Here is a 21,709-nt window from a genome sequence, read left to right on the forward strand (position 1 = left end):
CCCTGCCTCTCACAGGCCTCCAGATTTAGTATCCTGAACTTTTAGGGTTCTGGGGCCAGGGCAAGCCAATCACACTTTGGAGGGGAAAGCTCTTGTTTCTTGAAGTTGCAAGGTTAAGAATGTAAAAGAAGTAAAGCAGGAGTTTTTTAGCACTGTGGGGATTCTGGGTCAAGGTGGAAAAATCTAAAGGAAAGAATAATGCTAAAGTTTTTGGGGGAGAATGCAAATACGCACAGGATATATCGTTCTTTGTGTCAGCTGGTTTGTTAAAACTGAGATCATCAGAAGTAGGACTCAAGACTGAGCTGTGATTTACTGTAAAATTATTCATACACTTTAAAAAAAAAAAAAAAAAAAAAAAAAAAAAAGTATGCAACACGTTACTCTCTAGAAATGGCGCAACTTTCAGTGTTGATCTCCTAAAATAATAAACTGAAATTTAATGAATTTTAAAAAGAAAGCTACAGATCTTGGAGCTCGTCAGTTCACACTGTTGATTTCCATTTAGGCCTTGTAAATATAAGACCGTGGTGAGTGAGGGGGGGGTGGCAAGAGTTTTTAAAGTAGGTTATGGGTTTTGTGATGATGGCGTTTCAATCTGGGCGTGCAACTCAAAACCAAGAGAAAAATGCTGTGAGGTGGACCCCCAATCTCACCCAACCCCTTAACCCACCCCACCTCCACCCCTTTAGCCGTGCCCTGAATAGAAGGCAAATTTTAGGCTGCAGAGAGCGAGGCGGGTACCCACGCACCTCGGTGCCACATTGCACTGAAAAACACAACCTGATGCTCCTTATATGGCGGGCAGTTCCTGAGGGGAGGGCCCGAGGTGAGAGACAGGATAGGGGGATAGGATGCTGAGGAGCAGCTGTGAAGAAAGGGGAGGGGATGATGCTTTGAGAGGTGGTGGGGGGCTTGCAGGCTATATACTCAGAGGGAGACCTGCATTTTCCAAAGGGAGAATTAACTCATCTGCTCTGTGACTGCCTGTCTCAAGCCTCCAGTGCTGGCTGGCTGGCTGCTCGGCTTTACCTCTCACAGTGGGGCTTAGTCAGATCTCTGTGCTGGGAGACCGTTGCGTGAAGATCAGTCCTGCAGAAATGACAGTTTTCTAGTATTGAATGAGACAGGGAAGTCGGTGTAAGGCACTATCTATGCAAACAGAGGTATTTTGCAAAGTCCAGCATGGAGGCCAGTTTGAGGTTGGGACAGGAATAGGGAGATAAGACCAGTTGTAGTTAAACAAATGTTGGTGTGCATGTAAAGGAACGATGATGCTGGTGATGTAGAAAGTGCATGTGATGGTGTGTCAGTGTGTGTGTGTGTGTGTCAGTGTGTGTGTGTGTGTGTATGTGTGTGTGTGTGTGTGTATTTTAGAATCATAAGGCCAGAAAGACAGTGGTCATCTAGCATTCCTAGAAAGGCCACAGAGAGATAAAGGAAACAGACAGGACTCAGACAAGATAAGGCATGTGAGGCATGCGTGGTAGAATAATTTTCAGATGAACAATGAGCGGAAGGAGAGAGCTGATTTATTTAGAAAGCACAGGACAGGGTGGAGGAGAGATTCAGTTTTGAGTATGGGGGGGTGGGGGTACGGCTAGGTGGTGTAGCATTTCTGGAGAAACAGCAGCTGCCAAATTGACAGCTGGGAGGTGGCCCACGCAAGGAGGAGGCCGGGAGAAAGTGCCTTCGTCTTAAAAGGTTTGAACGGATATTTATAGATCTCCTCACCAGGCACCAGGGTTTCATATGAGAAGGGGAAGGGGGTAGGGATGAAGGCGGTTCACTTGTATCCATTTGGACGTCTCAGAAACTGCATCATATTCATGATCGTACAGGGTTTTTACAGCAATTTGAGTCCGCTCTGAACACATTTCCATCAGACAGTGTGCTTCATATTCTCTCTGAGGAAGGGCACAAAGGAATGTAGAGCTGGTCTCATTACTGGACGTTTTCCATCATTTTCAGAAACTCTGGAGAAAGAGAAAGAGGGGGCAGCAGTCAATGAACCGACCCACCACCGAGCCACCGGACCGATCAGTGAATGAGTGAACAAATTAACAAATTAGTTGGCTCAGAGCCTGTACGTGAGGTCATCAGGTCCATGTGAAATCATGGAGAACATGTGATTATGATGTTTAATATAGGATAATATATGCAATTTATCAATTCTTTATTCCTGTCACTCTAAAGCTGGAATGATTTTAAAGTGAGGAATAATATTTCTTTGTCTGCTCCAGTCATGTTCACAGACTGCCACATTTTATTTTCATCTAAACGCCTCATGTGTCTTTACTTTATATACAAATGTACACATAGATATCCTATCCATGTGTGTAGGTTTGTGATGGTATAAACTGTCGTCCTCTTATTATCCATATTCATTGAATAAACCGATGTTGGTTTGATGTTAAACTTTATAAAGAATTGGGTCACTGTGGTTTGGATTTGATTTGATTTACCCTCCACTCCAACCCTGTTTACTATCACAGGCATGTTATGTGATCTTAGTGAACCAAAAAACATTTCATCTACAGGGACCTCTGTAAAGGAATAGCTGAACATTTTGGGAAATATGTTTATTTGCTTTCTAAGAGTCAGATGAGAACACAGCTGCAGTGGTAAATGTCTATGTTGTGGTGTTGCTTCACTTTGCCATGTGAATATATTCACCTCCCCTTGTTGTTTTCCCTTTCTTGTTGCATTATAACCGAGAATTAAAAATGGGTTTTTATCTGGCTTTAATTTAATGAACCTAACAAAATGCTTTACCCTTTGTGATGAAACCGCTAAATAAGATCTGGTTCAACCAATCACCTTCAGAAGTTACATAATTAGTAGATTAAGTCAAATCTGTGTGCGATCAAAGTGTCACATGATCCATCACATGATGTCAGTATAAATACACCTGTTCTGAAAGGCAACACCACTAATCAGCAACATGAAGACCAAGGAGCTCCCCAGGTCAGAGACAAAGTCGTGGAGAATTACGTATCAGGGTTGGGTTACAAAAAATTTCTGAGGACACTGTGAAAACCTGAAAATATCTGACCGTTAATAGATTACAAAGCTGGAGCCAAAAGCTGGTTAGCTTAGCTTAGCATAAACACTGGAAACAGGCAGAAACAGGTAGCCTGGCTCTGTTCAAAGCTCACAAAATCTGCCTACCAGCACCTCTAATGCTTGCTAATTAGCACCTTGTGATTGTTTGATCCAAACAACAGCTGAAGTGTAAAAATAGACTGTTTTATACTGGTCTGTTTTCTGTTTTTGCCAGGCAGAGTGATGTCCTGGTGACACAGTGAGGTTGGCAGCAGAGATCACAGGAAGTCATGCTGACCAGTCATTTTTTTCACTTCGCTTTTTGTACAGAAATAGCTTAGGCTAGCTGTTTCTCTGTTTTCATTCTTCATGCTAAGCTAAGCTAACAGGCTGCTGGTTCCAGCTTCATACTGAACGACAAATTTGAAAGCTGTGTTGATCCTCTCTCTCCGAAAGAAGGAAAACAAGTATATTACACAAAATGTCAAATTATTCTTTTAAACATTACATTATATTAGAGCTAACCCCTCTTCTGCTCAAGGTACAGCTGACAGTCTGTCTGCTGTAATCAAGCTAAACCACTGACACTTGGTGGATTCGTAAGTGTAGTCTGTTTTTTTATCTCCCTCTGTAAACATAACAGACATTATTGAACACACTAGATAATCAACTCTACGTGGCTTGATCTTACCATCAAAATCAAGCCTTCCATCTTTGTTTGCGTCTGATTCTCCGAACATCTCATCTATATCTTCCTCCGTGACTGGTTCACCGGTGAGACGCAGGATTTCTCCAAACTCCTCGCGGTCGACGAAGCCATCTCCGTTCCTGTTGAAGAAAAGCAAGTTCACGGTGAAAATGAATCTTTCTCCTCCCTGCTCTGTTACATTACCACACAAACTGCACCGTGGAGACTCATTAAAACTTTTAACTTTAAAAAGGGCAGGTCAGTTTTCATCAATACCAACAAGTTCTATATAGAGGCAAACCATAGTGGATGTTTGAGGCTGATACTGATGCGATATTCCAGGGTTGAAAAGTCAAAAGAGCAGAACCACATGTATCAATCTTCACCCATAATTTAGCTCTGTTTTTGTTTCTTGAGTTACATATGCAGCTTTTTAGCAGCTAAATGTTGCACTATGTTCACCAGCTACCTGCTAACCTCTGTCCGTCTGTCATGTTATCCTGGGCAGGTGGTGTACAGTGAGTTTATCAGAGGTTTTTTTTTTTTTTAAAAACTGCGCCAGGAAAAAAGGGAGCATGTGGGTCAGAAAACCGAAACAATGAGCTGAAAGATGCTAAATTGCTTTGATGATAATTCCCTTTGGCTTCTTCACTTAGAGCAACGCATCTGACATTATATATAAAGTCATTTAATCCAATGGTTTCTTTTTTTTTGTAAGGAACGTTTCTTGGTATTTTGTCTTTATTTGACAGCTGACAGTGAAGAGAAACAACCCACAGAGAAATATAATATATGACATATGTCCCTACGTCAAGAGTGATGTTGCCTTTTAAGGGGATATATTATCATCGCATATATAAATGCTCTGGATATATCAGCATATAAGTTTATAAGATATATGAAATACCTGCAGTAAAATTTTTAAATATACTTTATATTAAAAATATCTATATTCTTAATATCACTATTTATCTTAAGCATTGAGACACTTGATGCCCCAGATGTATTGATCCACACTTTTCAACACGTACAGTATATGACTCTTGAACGCACCAACACTATATTCTATAGTGTACATATTTGGATTCATGTTAGTATTGAGTGTCATACTTGTCAAAAATACGGAAGCATTCCGAGAGCTCTTCTTCGCTCTTTCCGGCCTGGTCCTCCTTTAGCTGTTGCACCATCATGACCAAGAACTCCTCGAAGTCGATGGTGCCGCTGCCTGAGGAGAGGGGGGAGGTGAATGAGTGAGGAGGGAGAGAGGGTGGGAGGAATTTGTTTTTATTTCGCAAACTTATTTATATAACATTGAAAATTCAACAGTAATTGTGGCATGTGTGCTTGTGATTCTTAAAGAAGTTCATGGTGGATTTTGAAGTCTGATTTGCTTCATTGTTCTGTTGTGGTAGCCAGCTTTCGTTTCAGTTTTAGTTTCTTGACTGACTGCAGGACATTTTAATCCAGAATATTTAGTGGAATCCATTTTTTCCTCCGTCCGTACAATGCTTCCTGTGCCACACAACCCCAGACAGAATATTTCCACCTCGGAGCTGCTGCTGTTTTCTCCAAACTCACCTTTTCTGATTGTAGTGAAATAGTTCATTTTAACTTCATCTCTCCACAGACTTTGTTTCCAAAATGTCTCTGGCTTATCCAGATGTTGCTTTGCAGACTTTTCAGATGCTGACTTTCGTGATGAGGTCTCAGGTATGGATAAGGTAAGCCTAATGACCTAATTTTTTTTTTTTGCCAATTTCTTTAGTTCATAAAATATAAATTAACAATTGAAGAAAGGCACGTCCATTTTCTATGAGGGTTGAGAGTTTCACTTCAGAAATAGCAAAATATGGAAATTTCCAAGGGGAGACCAAACATTTAGATACAACCGTATCATCGGTTTATGATGTTAATTGTGTTCTAGGAAGTTATTTGAGCTGCTGTTACACATAAATACTCAGGTTTCCATCCAAATATTTCCCAAATTTTAACCAAATTTTCAGAAGATGGGGAAAGCAAAATGTAAATTTATGCACGCTTCCTTCCACTATACCATCATGTGAATTTTAGGAGTTGGTTCATCAAAATAAACAATAGGTGGCACTAATTCTCCACGGCAGAGGAAGAGGGGGCAACACCGTTAATTAAAAGAGTAACTTGAGTGACATTTAAGTAACATTTATTTGCTGAATCTGTTTCTATTGAGGTTTTTTATGCACCTGTTACAAATACAAAAACAGCTGGATGGAAACTCGCCTAATGTCAGTTTACTCATCATATGGAATCCTACTGAGCCTGGGAAACAGCTGCATAACATCTGTAGCTCCCGACAGAGGTTTTTGAAGTCTAAAAATAACCCTGATGATGTTATCAGGTTGTGTTGTATAAAGCTTACTTCAAATATTTGACTGAAGATCTGTTATAAACAGGGGGCATGGAAATTGAAATAAGAGGGCAGGTAGGGTTTAATCAAAAGCACTTGAGTTGTATTATGCTAATTGTAGGATCTGGTGTTTTTGGAGCTTGTTTCTGAGTTTGTGCATCTTCAATTGTGATGATTCTCTTTAAAATCTGTCCGTCACAAATACCCCGACCTTATTCAAGAAATGTTGAACTGGACTCGGTTGTAAATACTTGAATACCTGGTTCTCCTCGTCAGTCAGTCACAACTGCAGAAGCCTCTCGGCTTCAAGTATCTACAACCAAGTTCAGTTGCCTTTGATTCAACTTTTCTCTGATAACCATGACCTCGTCACAGACTCCACGACATTATGGAAGTGCCATACTAAATATCTGGAGTCACACAAAACACGTTTCTCTGTTGTATTGAATTGAGGCCACAGTCCATTAAAAGTCTATGAATTCAGATGTTTCTTGTCACACGATGATCTCACCATCCTCATCCACCTCCTCAATGATGGCATCCAGCTCCTCCCTTGAGGGATTCTGGCCCAGCATCCTCATCACGGTACCCAACTCCTTGGTGCTGATGTCACCGCCACCGTCTGTGTCAAACATGTCGAAGGCGGCTTTGAACTCTGGAAGTGACGAGGAAACAGTTCAAATTCAGAAAGTTTCAGTCAATCTGAAACCTCACAAACACTAGGAAGTTTAGATGACAGTCAGCGGAGGACCCTCAAGTATGATCCACTAACCCATTCATGTAGTGGAGGAGATAAGAGGACTGACCTGCAATCATCTCCTCAGTCAGGAAGGAGCGGGCATCGCTCTGGGCGTCAGTGGGCTTGATAGAAGGAAATGAAAAAAGGCGGGAGGGGCAGTGTTGGAAGAATGAAAGGAGAGGTGGGAAGAGAGAGAGAGAAGTTAACTTTCCTGTCAGCTGTATACACCTGCAGCTGCAGTCATGTCAGTGACCTAATGACCTAATGCCAGAGCAGGATGTGAGGAGCGACTAGAATCAGAGAGGATACCAACATCTTCATCAGTTCACTACAAAACCACACACTCAAACACACATCTTACTGCTGCAGCTGCACTGATACAAAAGCATCAGTAAGCCGTGATCCCGTGGTCTGAGCAAGCTGATGGTTTCCAGCCAAAACACAACATTACTGCAGGTTCTAGCCCATTTACTACAGTTCACGTACTGTGGATTACAGGTAAACACTTGTCAAGACATACCAAAGTGTGTGTGATCTTGGAGTCAGCCATTCACTTAACCAGTGTTTGACTAATGGTCATAGATGGAAATCAATACTTGCATGGGAGGGCGGAAAAACACTTTAAAACAGTAAAATCCTACAGTATACTTTAGACAGTCATTAGTTGTGATATAAAGTTATGTCTGTGTTATAGTAAAGACACAATAAAACGTGTATTTTTCTGCACGTTCCAGTGGGCTATGATCCCTCCTCCTTATATTTAAGCTATGTTTTTCCATCAGGCCACAGAAAACCAAAGGAGAAACCTAAAGCCAGAGACTGAACTATTATGGACGAAGTGACAGCCAAAGACTGGAAATAGCATTAGGTCAGGTAAGAAGTCATGTTTAATCCCCCGCCAGCTGTCTGCACGCGTTAATGACGGCTCTTAAAGGGGAACGCCACTCAATATAAAACTCACTACTCACAAATTTAGGAATGAGTCTAGTCAATATTTCTGAGCAGGAAGAGAATAGTTGAGGTTTTATGTTGAGGTTTTTATACTGATTTTGATGTGTGCTGTTCCCAGTCTGAACCAAACATTTATCCTTTAACCTGCTAATGACACTGCAACTTTAAATCGTACAACTAATAGGAATCTTTCTTGACAGCGCTGGCTTCTTTTTCTTGTTGCTTACAATGCAAACATGTACAAAACAGTAAGAAACACCATGAGGTCTGGTCCCAAGTGCTGCTTCAGTTTTCTAAGAGGAAAGTTGAGGAGAAATATTAACTGGAGTATCTCAAAGCGCAGCACAGAAAATTGAGTGCTATTCCCCTTTAATTGTTATCCAGACCCCTCTTTCGCAGTAGCTGAGGAGGACACTGACAAATTTTCCCTCCTTCCCTGTTTGCTTGACAGAAAGTCATCAATATCACAACATATGGAAGGTCGTACAAACCCACTGCTTAGTTCTATTTAAAGCTGAATTTAAGGTGAGACTTGGGAGAGGATTTGAGAGGAATTTTCTCAAGGTGAATGTCCTAAGTTAGGACTCTCAGGAAAGTCAGCATGTCTTCTCACTTTCCTCAGCTGTGAGCTTTCTATCTTTAGTATCGTCCCCCTCCAAATCTAAATATCAAATCAGACTAAGTTTAAGTGATGGAGCACAAAACCAGAGAAAAATCTTTTTCTCTGCAAACATGTACAGTTTCCAACAGCAGGTTACCAAAAAGGAAAATTCATTTTTCTGTCTGCAGCAAAGCAAAGTGTGAGCCCCAAATTAAATTCCAAAGAAATTCATGATTTCCAGGAGATAAAGCAGCACTTAAATCCAGCTACGCTGCAGATGAAGACTTGTTGGATGACTGCTGGTGGGCAGAAGTAGTTCGTAGTGTAATAGTGTCCATCTTCTGCCACCTGGTTTTTAATCCTCGTCAGTGGAAAACAAACGCAAATCCTCAAAGAATCATTAAAACTAAATCTCCTTCTCCTAGTCGTTTCCCCCTTTACCTCCCTCTCAGCTGTCGGTTTCTTACCATGGTGGCCGGCTGTGCTGAATAACAGACACCAGAAAAAACAACAGACGTCTGGGAAATACAGTCTCCCTTCTACACAGTTCAGGTGGGACTGTGGCTTTACCCCCCTCCATAAGTACCCTCTTATCCCTCTACACTTTTACTGAAAATGATCAGGATTGGGCAAGAGCCCCCCTCCTCAGACAACAGCCAGCCAATCAAATCCGACTTTAATTTGTGCCCTCTTACAATCTCGTGATGGACATCCCCTTGTGTGGCACACTCTCCGATCCCCCATATTTAGATAACAGACAAGCTCAGTGACATTTATTTAAAAAAAAAAAGAAAACACATCGCAGGCATCTGGCAGCTGGAGGTTATTTTGGCAGAGGATCAACTGGGCATCTCAGTGTGGATGGACACTTGATTTCACATACTGTAGAAGAACCCCAGTGCATGCACGATTACACACATCACAAACGCGCACACTCAGATTAACACCTCCCTGCATGCACAGATTCTCTGCCCCTTTCTCAGTGTCTGTTAGCCCATCTATCTGCCTGACTCCCTGTCCTCGCTGCTGCTGACTTGCCCTTGGACTTATGACATCTGTAACCTAAGAGGCGTGCAAGTGGACTTGTGATCTCACACAGCTGTACTTCATCTTTAACCGTTTTAGCTGTTGGTTTGTCACTCCATCAACAAGTAAACAAACAAAACCGTCTCATATATCCACAAACAGGCAACCCAGGGCAGAGATTACAGCTGAGACAACATGGAAAGAGTAAGGGAGAGCGTGGTTACAATGACACAAGAACCTGTGTTGCACTACAAATTTTATATGGGATCTGTAGTTTTTTTTTTTTCAATCACAAAGGTTTCAGTTTCTAATACCAACTGTTGTGACTGATGGTGATTTGTCCGGGATGAGCAGTGGTGCAGGGGCTAGTCTGGATGTGACGTCATGAAATTCACCTCTTTTCTGAACTGCGCATGCTGAAGGTTTTAGTGGCAAATTTAAAATATAATTTTTAAAAATTTTCACTACTTATGTAATGAAACTAGAGAGTCTACAGTGGCTGGCGTGGCGCTATTGATTCTGTGAAATTGTATTTGGCTGAATGCTTACATGCCAACATGCTCACAATGGACACAAGATTTGGGACTCTGGCACATTAACATCAAGGAAATATCTAACATGCTGAATGTCATTCCCTTTCTTATTATCATGCGTAACTTTTTTTTTTTTTAAAAGAAGACATCTACAAGCATTGGAAACTAGCTCAAAGACTTGAGACTTAACTTGGACTGTAGCTAAAAGACTTCAGACTTGACTGGAACTTGAAATATTGGCTTGTGAGCGTCTCTGCCTCACAATGACGCGACAAACGCTAACATGCTGATATTTAACAGGCATTGTCTACTATGCTCCCCATCTTAGTTTAGTATGTTAGCATGCTTGCTAATTAGCACTAAACACAAAAGTACAGCTGAGGCTGGGAATGTCTTGCACCAAATTTTGATCTGATGATGCTGCTGGATGAAAAGTTAGAATTATTACAATTCCCCCTAATGGGAACATGAATGTCTGAAGTTCATGTTTATCCATCTGTTTGAACCAAATTGGTAGGCTGACAGGCCATCACCATCCCCTCAGCTACACTGCTAAAACACAGATACACTATGAATATGAACAAGGAGTGAGGACCTGTATATGTCTGATAGATGCGATCTACTATCAAATGCACAACCCCGAGGATTTCTTTTCCACTTCAGACCACCAAGTCAGCTGATGGAAACATGAGTTAATCTCGGAGTCTCTGCTGATCTTGATGCACACTCTGGAATTTTAAGCAGTAAGGCTCTGCTGCCTGTCAATTCTCTCACTGGAGATCTATTTATGCCCACAGTAGTGTCTCATTGGCATGGAAACAAGAGCAGCTGTGACTGCTAATAACTTATCAGGCCGCTTATCTTGAGATCAAAAAGTGCAGAATATGTTCAATTAGGGAAAAGAAAAATAATGGAGCACCTTTTAAAGGAAATGACAGATTCAGTGCATAAGTGGTCCGAGAGGCTCTCAGCAATCACCAGAATGAATACGACAAAGGCTTCAGCAGAATATAAAATAACCCACCAGACAGTGAGAGTCTGGGCATGACATTTCTGTGAAGTCTTATATCTATTGTGGACAAATAAGGCCATTCACTGCTTTATAGATCAGATGAAAAGTCCAGGTTGATTAAATAGCATCACTATCTCAGCATTGAAAATAACAATTTAAATATCAGTAGCTGTGTCAGTGAGTCTATGAAGATCAACAGCAGGCAGCTGTTTCTGAAGAAAACAAAGATGTCCTGAAACCGATTGTGTGCTACCTGCAGAGTAACTGGTGAATATAGTGAATCATTTAGCAGCTAAAGAACCTGAGTTTTTGCTTCAGAGGTTGGTGGAGACCAAAAACAGAGTTTAAAGCATTTACATTCATAAGGTCATTACACAAACAACTCCACGCCTGCTTGATGTGAAAAGAGGCAACTGTTTGTTATATTGTCTAAAAAGGTGATATTATTTTAATATTGTGTTCAATGCTTTGTTTCTGCTGGCCCCAAAGAAAGATTGTGATCACATGAAATACTGATGAATGGATATGAAAAATATAATTAACACTATGATTGATATGAATAATATAAAAGTAATCCAATTCAAATTAAGCTGTTTATGGCCGCTAAAGGCGAAGGTCAAAACAAGACGATAGAAACACAACAACCAACTCAGCGCTTTAGCAGATTGTTTTGGCTAATGTGTTAGCAAACAGTTATCAAATTACATACTTGGTAGACACAGATACACATTCATCTGGAGTTGCGTTTCTGGGCACCTGATAAATGTAAGTCCAATTTCACTCTCCTTTTGGCTTTGCTTTCACTCGCTACCAACTGAGAAAATGATCTCTGCATGAGGTTGCTAAATGCTCCACTATGTTCACTTTTACACACTTTACACTTCTTTACTTTATCTGTACAACTGATTGACTCAATTTTGGGGATATTGATAAATGCAGCTTTAAAGCAAGCCTAATGTAACTTTTGCTGAATAGTTTCTGTGGCCACTGGTGACAGCTACGCTTTAATGGTAATTGCTAAAACGTAGCGTAACAGTAGCATTTGTAGCTAGAAAAGAAACGTAATATAATCAGCAAACTACCTCGTAAATGTAGATCATAGAGCAACACTGGATCTTCAATAACTTGGTGCAACATAAAATTCTCCCTCATCACCAACATACAAGGTTGTGCTGCAACATGCACATTTTGTCACAGGTTTACTGATGGACACATGACCTTTGGCCTTATGTCTACATCCAGTCAACAGCCTGGCTGCTCAGAGTTTCATTCAAATGTTTGAAGCCGCTATAACAGATTTGTCAAACTTGAGATGTCTTGGCAGCGCTAAGACACATATCTACCACATAACAGCATCGTCCCTGGTTCAAGTCCAGCTGGGGACCGCTGCTGCATACCATGTCTTCACCCTCTCTCTCTCTATCTCTGCCTCTGTCTCCTCAAGTTTCCTGTCCCTCCACTGAGAACCGTCCAATGGCGGTGAAATGTTGACACAATAATCAAATGTACAGAAAAAGGGAACCAACCTTTGAACCAATTCGTACAGCAATTAGGACCAAAGTATGTCACGCTACACTCGAATGTGATATTAAAATCTTTGTGCTAATATGCCGTCAGTGTGTCCATTATTGTTACCAGCAACAGTGAAGGTCCAGTATGCAAGCCTCCGGTATGATTCAACAGGTCATATTATTGTTACCATGACGACAATAAGTCTGGCACTCCTTACAAATGACATATATGGTTGTTTAGGTTTAACATGCATTTACACTTTTGTATTTCTGTTGTATGGCAAAACATTGAAATTTTCCTGGCTGACAGAGCTACGCCAAACTGACAATCTTCACAATAAACCATCATCATCTTCAGACCAGTCATATAAACTCACATAACACAATCAAATTCAACAGTATCACAAACTATGAAAGTGAAGTTTTTAAGAGTTTTGAGAGATAATGAGCAGTATAACATTCATGACGGCACAGTATGTTGCAGGGATGTTGTATTAGACTGCATATATTTTAGCTAGGTTTACCTAATGCATTAGCAACACAATGTAGGTTATAGCATAGGAATCTCTGGGCATTTGTTTTTTTTTTTTTTTTTTTTAAAGCAATTTAAAAATCTGTCAGCAAAACAAACTGAATGTAGATTTTCTGACCACTAAACAGTATTATAAATCATTTGTCATCAAAACAAAGCAGAACATTGGTGTGTTTCAACTCCAGCATTAAGCATTTTAAAAAGAAATGGAAGCAGAGTTCATATTTCATATACACAGCAGACATTTCCTTTTCCAAGCTAGGATATTCATTTTCCAAATAGACACATTGTGCCACTAATGTTGGGGGTGAAATTAGTGGCACACTAGTGAAATATGTAGCCTATGCATGTGCATAAATGTAAAATATGTTGTGCATATCAACCAAGACATTAAATGCATTAGTTCAGGGATAAAATTAGTGGCAAAAAACCTACACCACTACACCAATATTCCTCTTCTCCTGTGGGGCAAACATTTGCCTGCACAGCAGCTTAAATAATGATCGCTTGTCTACTGTACAAGCCAACACGGATTCAAATATCTCAACCACTACTGTGTGGATTGATGTGAAACACAATAGAAGCTTTCTATATCTGTGCATTTGAAATGGATATGTGAAATGGATGGCTGCTACAGAGTTGGACAAACATGCCTGCTTGGAACAAATACTCAAAGTGTCTAGACCCATTTCTCGACCTGACTTTATTTCAGACACAGTGAAGTAGAAGACATAAATATGACATAAATAACTCCCTGGAGTGTGTGTGTTACTGTACGCTGATGGAAAATGTGTATATTTAGAACTCCCCATTTGTATTGTATTTCCTTCTATGCAACACAGTAACATTTGACCTGTAATAACCTTGGTTACATCTGGTGAAAATTTCTGTTTATCCACAACTTTATGGCCAAATACCTGGAACCTGAATGACTGTACTTTGTATTTATTGCTAATTTGCAAAATACTAGCATGCTAACATGGCAAAGACATGAAACATTATACCTGATAAACATCAACATGCTCGCATTGCCAATGTGAGCATGTTGTCATTAGCATTTAGCTCAAAGCTGAGCTGTGACAAACCTTTTTACTAATCAATATTATGTCTGTTTGCTCTTTATGCTGTATCACATATATTTGTAAAAATCAATTTAAGAGTACCTATCCGTCTATTTATTTATTTGTTATGAATTGATATTGTGTGTTACTGTTGTTTAAATAGAGACTGATTATTTAATAAGCGTTGTGCTTTTTGTTCAGCTGTTTTTTGTTTGTTTGTTTGTTTGTTTTATTGTGTTGCTCAAGATATCATATCCTTTATCTAACAAAACAACATCTGAGCAGGAAAGCTCTTCCTTCTTCCATCCCAGAAACCTTAAACCACTTTAGGTCTAACTCAAACTCTAATCAGTCGGTGGGAGAAAACAAATGGCTGACCTGCCCTCAGCATTTAGTTTTCTTTGCAGATTTGATCCATTCCTCTTCTAATGAGACCTTTTCTCCACTCTTTATCCTTGCCCTCACTCCTTGCCCAACACTCTGCCTCATCACCCTCCTCCTACTGTTCTCCATGTTCTGATCCTCAGCGTCTCCTCTTTCCTTCTTAACCTCCTCTCACCCCACTCAGTCATCACCCCTGCCATCCCCTGATGGCCGCAGTGCAAGTTCAGCTTCCATGCCGTCCGACTTATGTCACCTCCTTCATGCAGTGCCCGTGCCTGACTGACAGCACCAGCTGATGCTCTGCCCAACTCAAGACTTTCCAGAGCCGCTTCTCCTCTTGTTGGCTGAGACAAAAAGGTGTAGAAGGGTTAGAATATTTTGGTGTGAAGAGGAAGAACAAAACACCAAGAGGAAATTACTTGTCCTCATTTTATCATTTTCTTTTTTCTTTCTTTCTTTTTCTCCTTCTCTTTCCACCTTCATCTCTTCTACCTCCTTCTATTCCTGGACATTCCCCAGAGGAGCAGCTGAAGCCTCCAGACAAACACACCCTATATAAGGTTGGAGGTATGCCATCGCTCCTCCCCCACTGGCTCTCTATCCATCCATCCTGATCCCTCAATTTCTGCCCTTCTTCTGTTCCTTTTCTCACTGTCCTTTCTAGCTGCCCCCCTCTCGTCCACTTCACTCCTTAATACCCCACCCCCTTTCTATACTGTATTTACATTATTACTAGTTATTGGGATATAAAATGTAGCCCAAACAGGACCGGCAAATTTAAGACAATATAAAGACAGATATAGATTCTATGAATATTTTAAAAAGTACAGTAAAGTAAAATATCTCCTAAAATCCTGAAAATATTTTGGTTTACAGATGATCAGAAACTGAATGGTTGTTCATTTCTGATGCATTTACGTGTCTCAAACACCTGAATAAATAGTAAACAGAACGATTTAACTGACAATTTCATTTTGAAAATCATTTAAGTTAGCTTCCTTTTTGGACTTCTTTGTTTGAAAATGTATACACAGTGTTCTACCATCTACCATGTATGAATTTGTGGTGTCTTGTAAGACCATGGTGCCTGGATGACTCATAAGTTCATACATTCATTCATGCATAAATCTTTGGGCTTACGGTCAATAAATACAATAAATGAAGTCATATAATTGCATAATAGTGTGTCCTAGTTAATATATAGAAATTGCACCACGCAGCATAAATCCTGCCCCAGATGGTCACCTCTGCAGCGCACTTACCAGTCTTTAACACCGGGGGTCAGCCTGCTCCTTTTAGTCAGTTAGAAGATGATTTGTTTTCATGAGTCAAAAGCCATTTCCAGGGGCGTCGTGTGGCATGGTGGTCTGGGCGGGCGCCTCATGTGTGGAGGCTGCAGTCCTCGCTGCAGTTGGCCCCGGTTCAAATCCCGCATCGGACGGCCTTTCACTGCGTGTCGTTCCCCCTCTCTCTGCCTCCCCGTTTCCTGTCTCTCTCCACTGTACTGTCAAATAAAGGCATAAAAGCGAAATAAAGAGAATTCCACTTTATTCTGCAGATGGTTTAATAGGAAAATAAGACATAAGTCTTTCTTAATATGCTGTTTTTACTGTTAGTATACCAAAAAATTGTCTATGTTTTATACAAACGCTAAATACACAATAGATGTCCTGATGCATGTCAATCAAACTGTAACTTTTAATATGACTGCCCATTGAACTCAATTTTTTAAAAAGATTTAATTCACTATTTTTTGTTTTCTGCTGCATTATTGGATCTGTTTACCACCATAAAGTTTTCTTTATGGTGGTAAACAAATTGCCCCTGATGGCTGTTCCATCAGTGTAAACTGCTGATGTTACTTACACCTGATGATTGTCATGACTAATGTCTACAAGAGGCTTGAAATGAATGAAATGATCAAATTCTGAAGGAAAAAAAAAACTTTTGTGGAGTACATACCAGAAGGCAGTTGTTGCAAGTTGTTATTCAATCAATTGGTTGTCACACAAAGTACTGAAGTTTTAAAAGTTTGACTTTCGGTACTGCCATGTTGGCTGGCATTGAGGAAAAGCATGTGATGAAATAATGATGAAAGAGGAGAATCCAGACCTCTGGATCCAACTGTGCGGAAGAAATAACATCAATTACACTTTCAAATTATTTTTTAAGCTGGACATACAGGGAAATGCAGATAGATGCAGGTGCTATCTCTCATATACACACACAACATTTTCCTCTTGATATCTAATTGTAGGCTTTAATATTCCACAACAGAACATCATCCGGCATCAATTTAGCACAGATGCATTGAAGCTCATTGTGGAGTGTTCCATTTAAGATAAACACAAAGCTTGTGCTACAGAAAATGGACCAGACTCAGTGAATAGCTCCCTAAGCTTAACATGTCCTATGATAACTATTAATTTAGCTGTACAGACTAATCAGCAGTGATAACTAACATGTCTTTGGGGTCATCAGGTGGGAACCTCCTTTCACCAGTGTTTCGTCTAGTTGGTCCCACAACACCTCCAGGAGGCTAGACAGTGATCACTGGCGTCCCAGAGTCACTCCCCTAATGCCAGCCATCACTGCTCCTCACACCACCATTTTCTTTATCTTGCCTATGCTACCACAAACAACACCATCATCAACTCTGACAAAACACACTAGCAGATTCAGCAAACAAACTCCCCTAAACAGTTGGAGAAAGTGGCGGCCATTTTGAAGGAGGCAGAGTCAAGGAGAGAAGCCTTTTTGAGCTAAACTCTCCCCCGCCGGATTAGGCTGTGCTCTACACCCCCGATACTCTCCAACACCACACCATGCAACTCACCTAAAACAAACAAACTCACCTAAACAGCCACAGACACACTACAAACCAATTCAATACAAGCAAACAATACAGGCCACCTCACCTGGACTAACCGCATGGTCTCAAAGAGGCTCACACAGGCCACACCCCCACTTAAAAACACTTCCTCTTCCTGGATTTCTTCCTTGCTTCTCCTAAGAGTCTATCTATCCTAAGTGCTCCCCCTGCTGGGCCCCCAGCTACCATTACTCCTTCTCATCCAAATCCACTGACTGGATCTTGCTGCCTCATCTGACATGTCCTTTATAATTTTCCTCACACTCTGTCCACTTGCTCCTAACTCCCTTACCAAAGAGACAACAGACCTTGCTACAAATCCTCTACATCCTACTTCCACTGGACAAATCCTAACTTTCCATCCTCGCTGCTCTGCTTCTGCCCCTAACTCTGCATACCTGAGCTTTTTCCTTTCATATGCTTCCTCAACTAAGGCCTCCCACGGAACAGTCAGCTCTATGAAATATACTTTCATTCTACTCCTAGACCACAAGACTATACCAGGCCTTAGCTTTGTAATGGCTATTTCCTGGGGAACAAGAAGCTTTCCTCCTAAATCTACCTGCATTTCCCAATCACAAGCACCTTCTAAGCTGCCTTGCCTTCTTGTTGTCTTACCAACTTTCTCTCCCTCTTGAACAAACTTGATTGCACCTTTCTTTGTTTTAGGTCCTCCTAAATTTGCCTGCCTCCGTAACTCTTCAATTCCTGCAGCTAAGCTTTTTAGAACCTGGTTATGTGATGTGTTATTATATCTCCACATCTGCACTCAATGTACCACATAGCTGACAACTTAGACTAAGAACAAAGCAGAAATGATCATTAACTGAGTGGTGGGTGTGCACATGTGTGTGAGGGGTAGCTCTCAGGTCAGGTCATGAGTGGATGGAGATGTAGGAGGATGTGGACCAGTGAGGCTCACAACGCCGTTGCCAAGGGAGAGGTTGATTAGACACATCACTGGCTGTTCACGTCAAAATGCCATCAGTGCCTGTGATGACTGTCACGGAGACGCACAACCTCACCGAGCAGTGCGGCTGGTTAAGCGAGGAGAACCAAACTGAGCCGCGCGTAACGGGGCAGCTGGACGCTGCCAGCTGCCTCTTCCTGTCTATAATCCCCAATGGACATGCAGTTCCAGCGCTGATATGCATCTTTGTGTTGCTGACTCTGTTCTCGTTTCTGGTTAATGGTCTTACTCTGTTCGGGCTCGGACGGTCCGAGGACCTCTCCTGGGAGCCGCGTTTTGCTTTCCTGAAGAATCTGATTTTGAGCGACCTCATTCAGACCGCCACCTTAAGTCCGGCGGTCATCCACTCATTAGTCCATCGCCGGACGATGGAGTTCAACACCTGGTGTTACGTCCAGTACTTTGCCGGGACCGCCAGCATTTTCTCCAGCCTCGTCACCATCACTTGCATGGCGCTGGAGCGCTACCTGTACGTGTGCCACGCCATCCACTATTTGGGCATCCTCACTCAGGTGCGCCTGTGGGTAACCCTGAGCCTTATTTGGGTCTACTCCATCTCCGTCAGCACCGTCAACATGGTGTTGCTGCACATGGGCACTGAGCGAAAGAATGACCCGACCACCAGGGGGTTACTGTGCGAGCCGGACATGATGGAGCAGCACATGGGGTTCCCCCGTGTCTCAGCCGTTTTTCGCAAAGTCGTGGGCTCATTTACTCTGCTGCTGTGCCTGCTGGTCTACGCGTTCTCCTACTTGAGGATGTACCGGGACGCGCGTAACGCAGTGATACCGTTCAACGCTGTCAACAACACGGCTCGCAAGACTGTGTTGTTCTACTGCGGCATGCTGTTCCTGCAGCTGCTGCCGCTGCTGATTAAAGCCGCCTCTGACGCGCTGTGGGAGGTTGAGGGGACAGTGGCTATGACGGCACGGGCATCTGAGGGCAACAGCATGATGGAGACGACTCCCTCGGCCACTGCGGTCGTGCTCCACATGTCCCTGCTTATGATGCTTATTGTACCACCCTGCATTAACCCGCTGGTGTACGGGCTGAGGAGCGCGGAGATGAGGCAGGCCCGGCGGAGCCTGTTCCGGTGGTGGATGGATAAGAGGGTGCGAGAAGTGGAGGGGACACGAGTCCGAGAGGTTGTGCGTTCAAACTGAGCTCATTTCTATTGTGATGTTTTACAGTGATGCAACTAACCTGACTAGGAAGTAGGAAGTCGAGACAATATCTCCCGGTGATGGAAGAACATTTCCAAAGAAGGACAGAAAGTGTTGTTAATTAGGTATGCTGCAGAACAGGAAAAAGTTTGACTATTCGCAGTTAGTTCCGACCAAGTAATTTGATTGGACACGAGGCATTCAATGACTGCTTTTAATGGACTTTTAATGTATCACTTAACAGGTGTTCTATTAACCGTTAATCATCGTCACATTAACGGTTGTTATCTGTCTAAGATTGTAATAAACGTTGCAAAGATGAATATATTTCCAGAAATAACATTTGGATTCAATGATGTACGGTCGTTAAAGGAGCAAGAAGGGAAGAAGCCTTGATACTTAAGCGCACACCTGAGGAGTGCCTGCGGCCTCACACCTATGACCGAATCACAGCCGTGCTGACATCCAGTACATTACCCCCCCCGTGTTTTAATGACTCAAACACACGCAGCAAAATGAATATGCACAAACACTGCCATAAAATGGGCCATTTTTCTTGTCAGTCCTCTTGTTTTGATACATACAGGGTGGGACATTAAAGCATTGCCTTGTCTTCGTATTTGACTTAATGGAGCTAGTACATTTGTATCCTAAAATCTTGCCACATTACTCTACAGTCATTTCAACATGTGACATCATTACTGTGGACTTGGTTGGAAGTCAGAGACTTCAAATGAATATAAATGCTTTTCAGTAAATATACTGTTGTCTAGCTGTTACCAGTGATTGAAGTGGGGGAAAAAAGTGTTTGTACTCACCTGTGCTCCCCCCCCTTTTTTTTTTTTTTTTTTTTTTTTTTAATGTAACAGGTTTATTCAGAGACATTTAGGGTAACTGGCCTACTTTTATCTGAGAAAATCTTTATAGACAGTAGTTTTATTTTACTTCTATTGAAGTAAAATGTCTTTTCAGTAACAGTAGTTGGTGTTAGTGTCTTATCTCCACTCTCTGGAGTTTCTATTACTGGTAGAGTTTGTTACTGCTCTATCTAAACACAGTTAATATTGCTGTTTTATTCACCACAGTGTCTAACTACTTGCTGTATATTTAACCATACACTAGTTCTACTCCAGCACCCAGAGCTCTCTGCTCCTTTTGGTGACTTTCACTAATTCAGCAGTTGTTTATGTGCTGTTCAGATCAGCTAGTTACCTTAGCTTAGCAGTTAGCGCTGATTCTCTCCCTCTCTCTCTCTCTCGGTGTGTCTTGAATCAATAGACGAATTTGTTCAACAGTGTGTGGTGTTGTTCTTACTTCAGTGTATAGGATTGTGATGTTTATTACAACTTCAGCGATGTTGGCTGTCTTACCTTGGACCACGGATATAGGACACGCAGATCCGCTCGTAAACCGGAAGTGCTGTACTTTAATGTAATGTACTTTAATGAAGCCATGTTGTCTTTGATCATAGTGTCACATGCTGAAGGTTTTAGCAAATCTGGGACAGTATTTTCATTAAAGTGGAGCAATTTTCTGTGTGTCTATGTTGTCCATGTATGTATCATGGTTTCAGAAATGTTTCAGACCTCTTTACACTTTATTGTGTTTAATTTTAAATCAATAAAAGATCTTCTTTTGTCTATCAATCTGCATTCAATAAGCCTCATGACAAAGTGAAAACTTGTAAAATTGTTGCGAAAAGTTGCAAAACTTAAATCTCTCATTTACAAAAATGTTCACACCCTTAATGCAGTCATTTGAAGAAGCCCCATTGGCTGCAATTACAGCTTCCTGGGAAATTCTCTACAAGCTCTGCACACCTGGATTTCGGCGGTTCATCTCATTCGTCCTGGCAGATCCTCTCAAGATCCATCAGATTGATGGGAAGCATCTGTGAACTGCCATCTTCATTGTAAGAACCTAATGTCTGCTGACTGCAAGACAGACATTTAACACAGGAGGTACTTTTCTAAATCACCTAACCTTTAACCTAGGCCTTCTGAAGACACATTAGGTAACGCCTACTAAATAGTGATTCAGTTAACACCTTTTAAACTGGCATTAAAACCAACCTATATCTATCAAGTGGGCGTGTCTTTTAGTGGGCCTTTCTTGTAATGTTTACAAAAATGACAGTACATTCAATTTAGCCTTACATAATATTGCCTAATAAAATGATTAAATGTGCCTTAGAATATTACAGATCAAATATATCAAATGAAATATGTCACAATACTA

At 41.4% G+C, this 21,709-nt stretch overlaps 2 protein-coding genes and 1 long non-coding RNA gene across 3 annotated transcripts; 1 reads left to right on the forward strand and 2 right to left on the reverse strand.

Annotated features, from left to right (window-relative positions):
• Positions 1-1,515: 1,515 nt before the first annotated feature.
• On the reverse strand, positions 1,516-9,025 carry LOC130175150 (troponin C, skeletal muscle). Its single transcript, XM_056385457.1, has 6 exons — positions 8,875-9,025; positions 6,923-6,977; positions 6,628-6,771; positions 4,844-4,958; positions 3,737-3,873; positions 1,516-1,976 (listed from the first exon to the last, which is right to left on the reverse strand). The coding sequence occupies exons 1-6, from the start codon at positions 8,875-8,877 to the stop codon at positions 1,945-1,947; spliced, it is 486 nt and encodes a 161-aa protein (XP_056241432.1). The 5' UTR covers positions 8,878-9,025; the 3' UTR covers positions 1,516-1,944.
• A 3,872-nt stretch (positions 9,026-12,897) lies between these two features.
• On the reverse strand, positions 12,898-18,097 carry LOC130175153 (uncharacterized). Its single transcript, XR_008828706.1, has 4 exons — positions 17,385-18,097; positions 16,429-16,590; positions 15,729-15,965; positions 12,898-14,810 (listed from the first exon to the last, which is right to left on the reverse strand). It is a non-coding gene; the product is annotated as an uncharacterized LOC130175153 (long non-coding RNA).
• A 219-nt stretch (positions 18,098-18,316) lies between these two features.
• On the forward strand, positions 18,317-20,289 carry LOC130175009 (olfactory receptor 13A1). The gene has a single exon (XM_056385268.1). It carries the CDS (start codon positions 18,317-18,319, stop codon positions 19,469-19,471), a length of 1,155 nt encoding a protein of 384 aa, XP_056241243.1. The 3' UTR covers positions 19,472-20,289.
• Positions 20,290-21,709: the final 1,420 nt, after the last annotated feature.

The sequence above is a fragment of the Seriola aureovittata genome, chromosome 9, assembly GCF_021018895.1.
Source record: "Seriola aureovittata isolate HTS-2021-v1 ecotype China chromosome 9, ASM2101889v1, whole genome shotgun sequence".
Lineage (NCBI taxonomy): Eukaryota > Metazoa > Chordata > Actinopteri > Carangiformes > Carangidae > Seriola > Seriola aureovittata.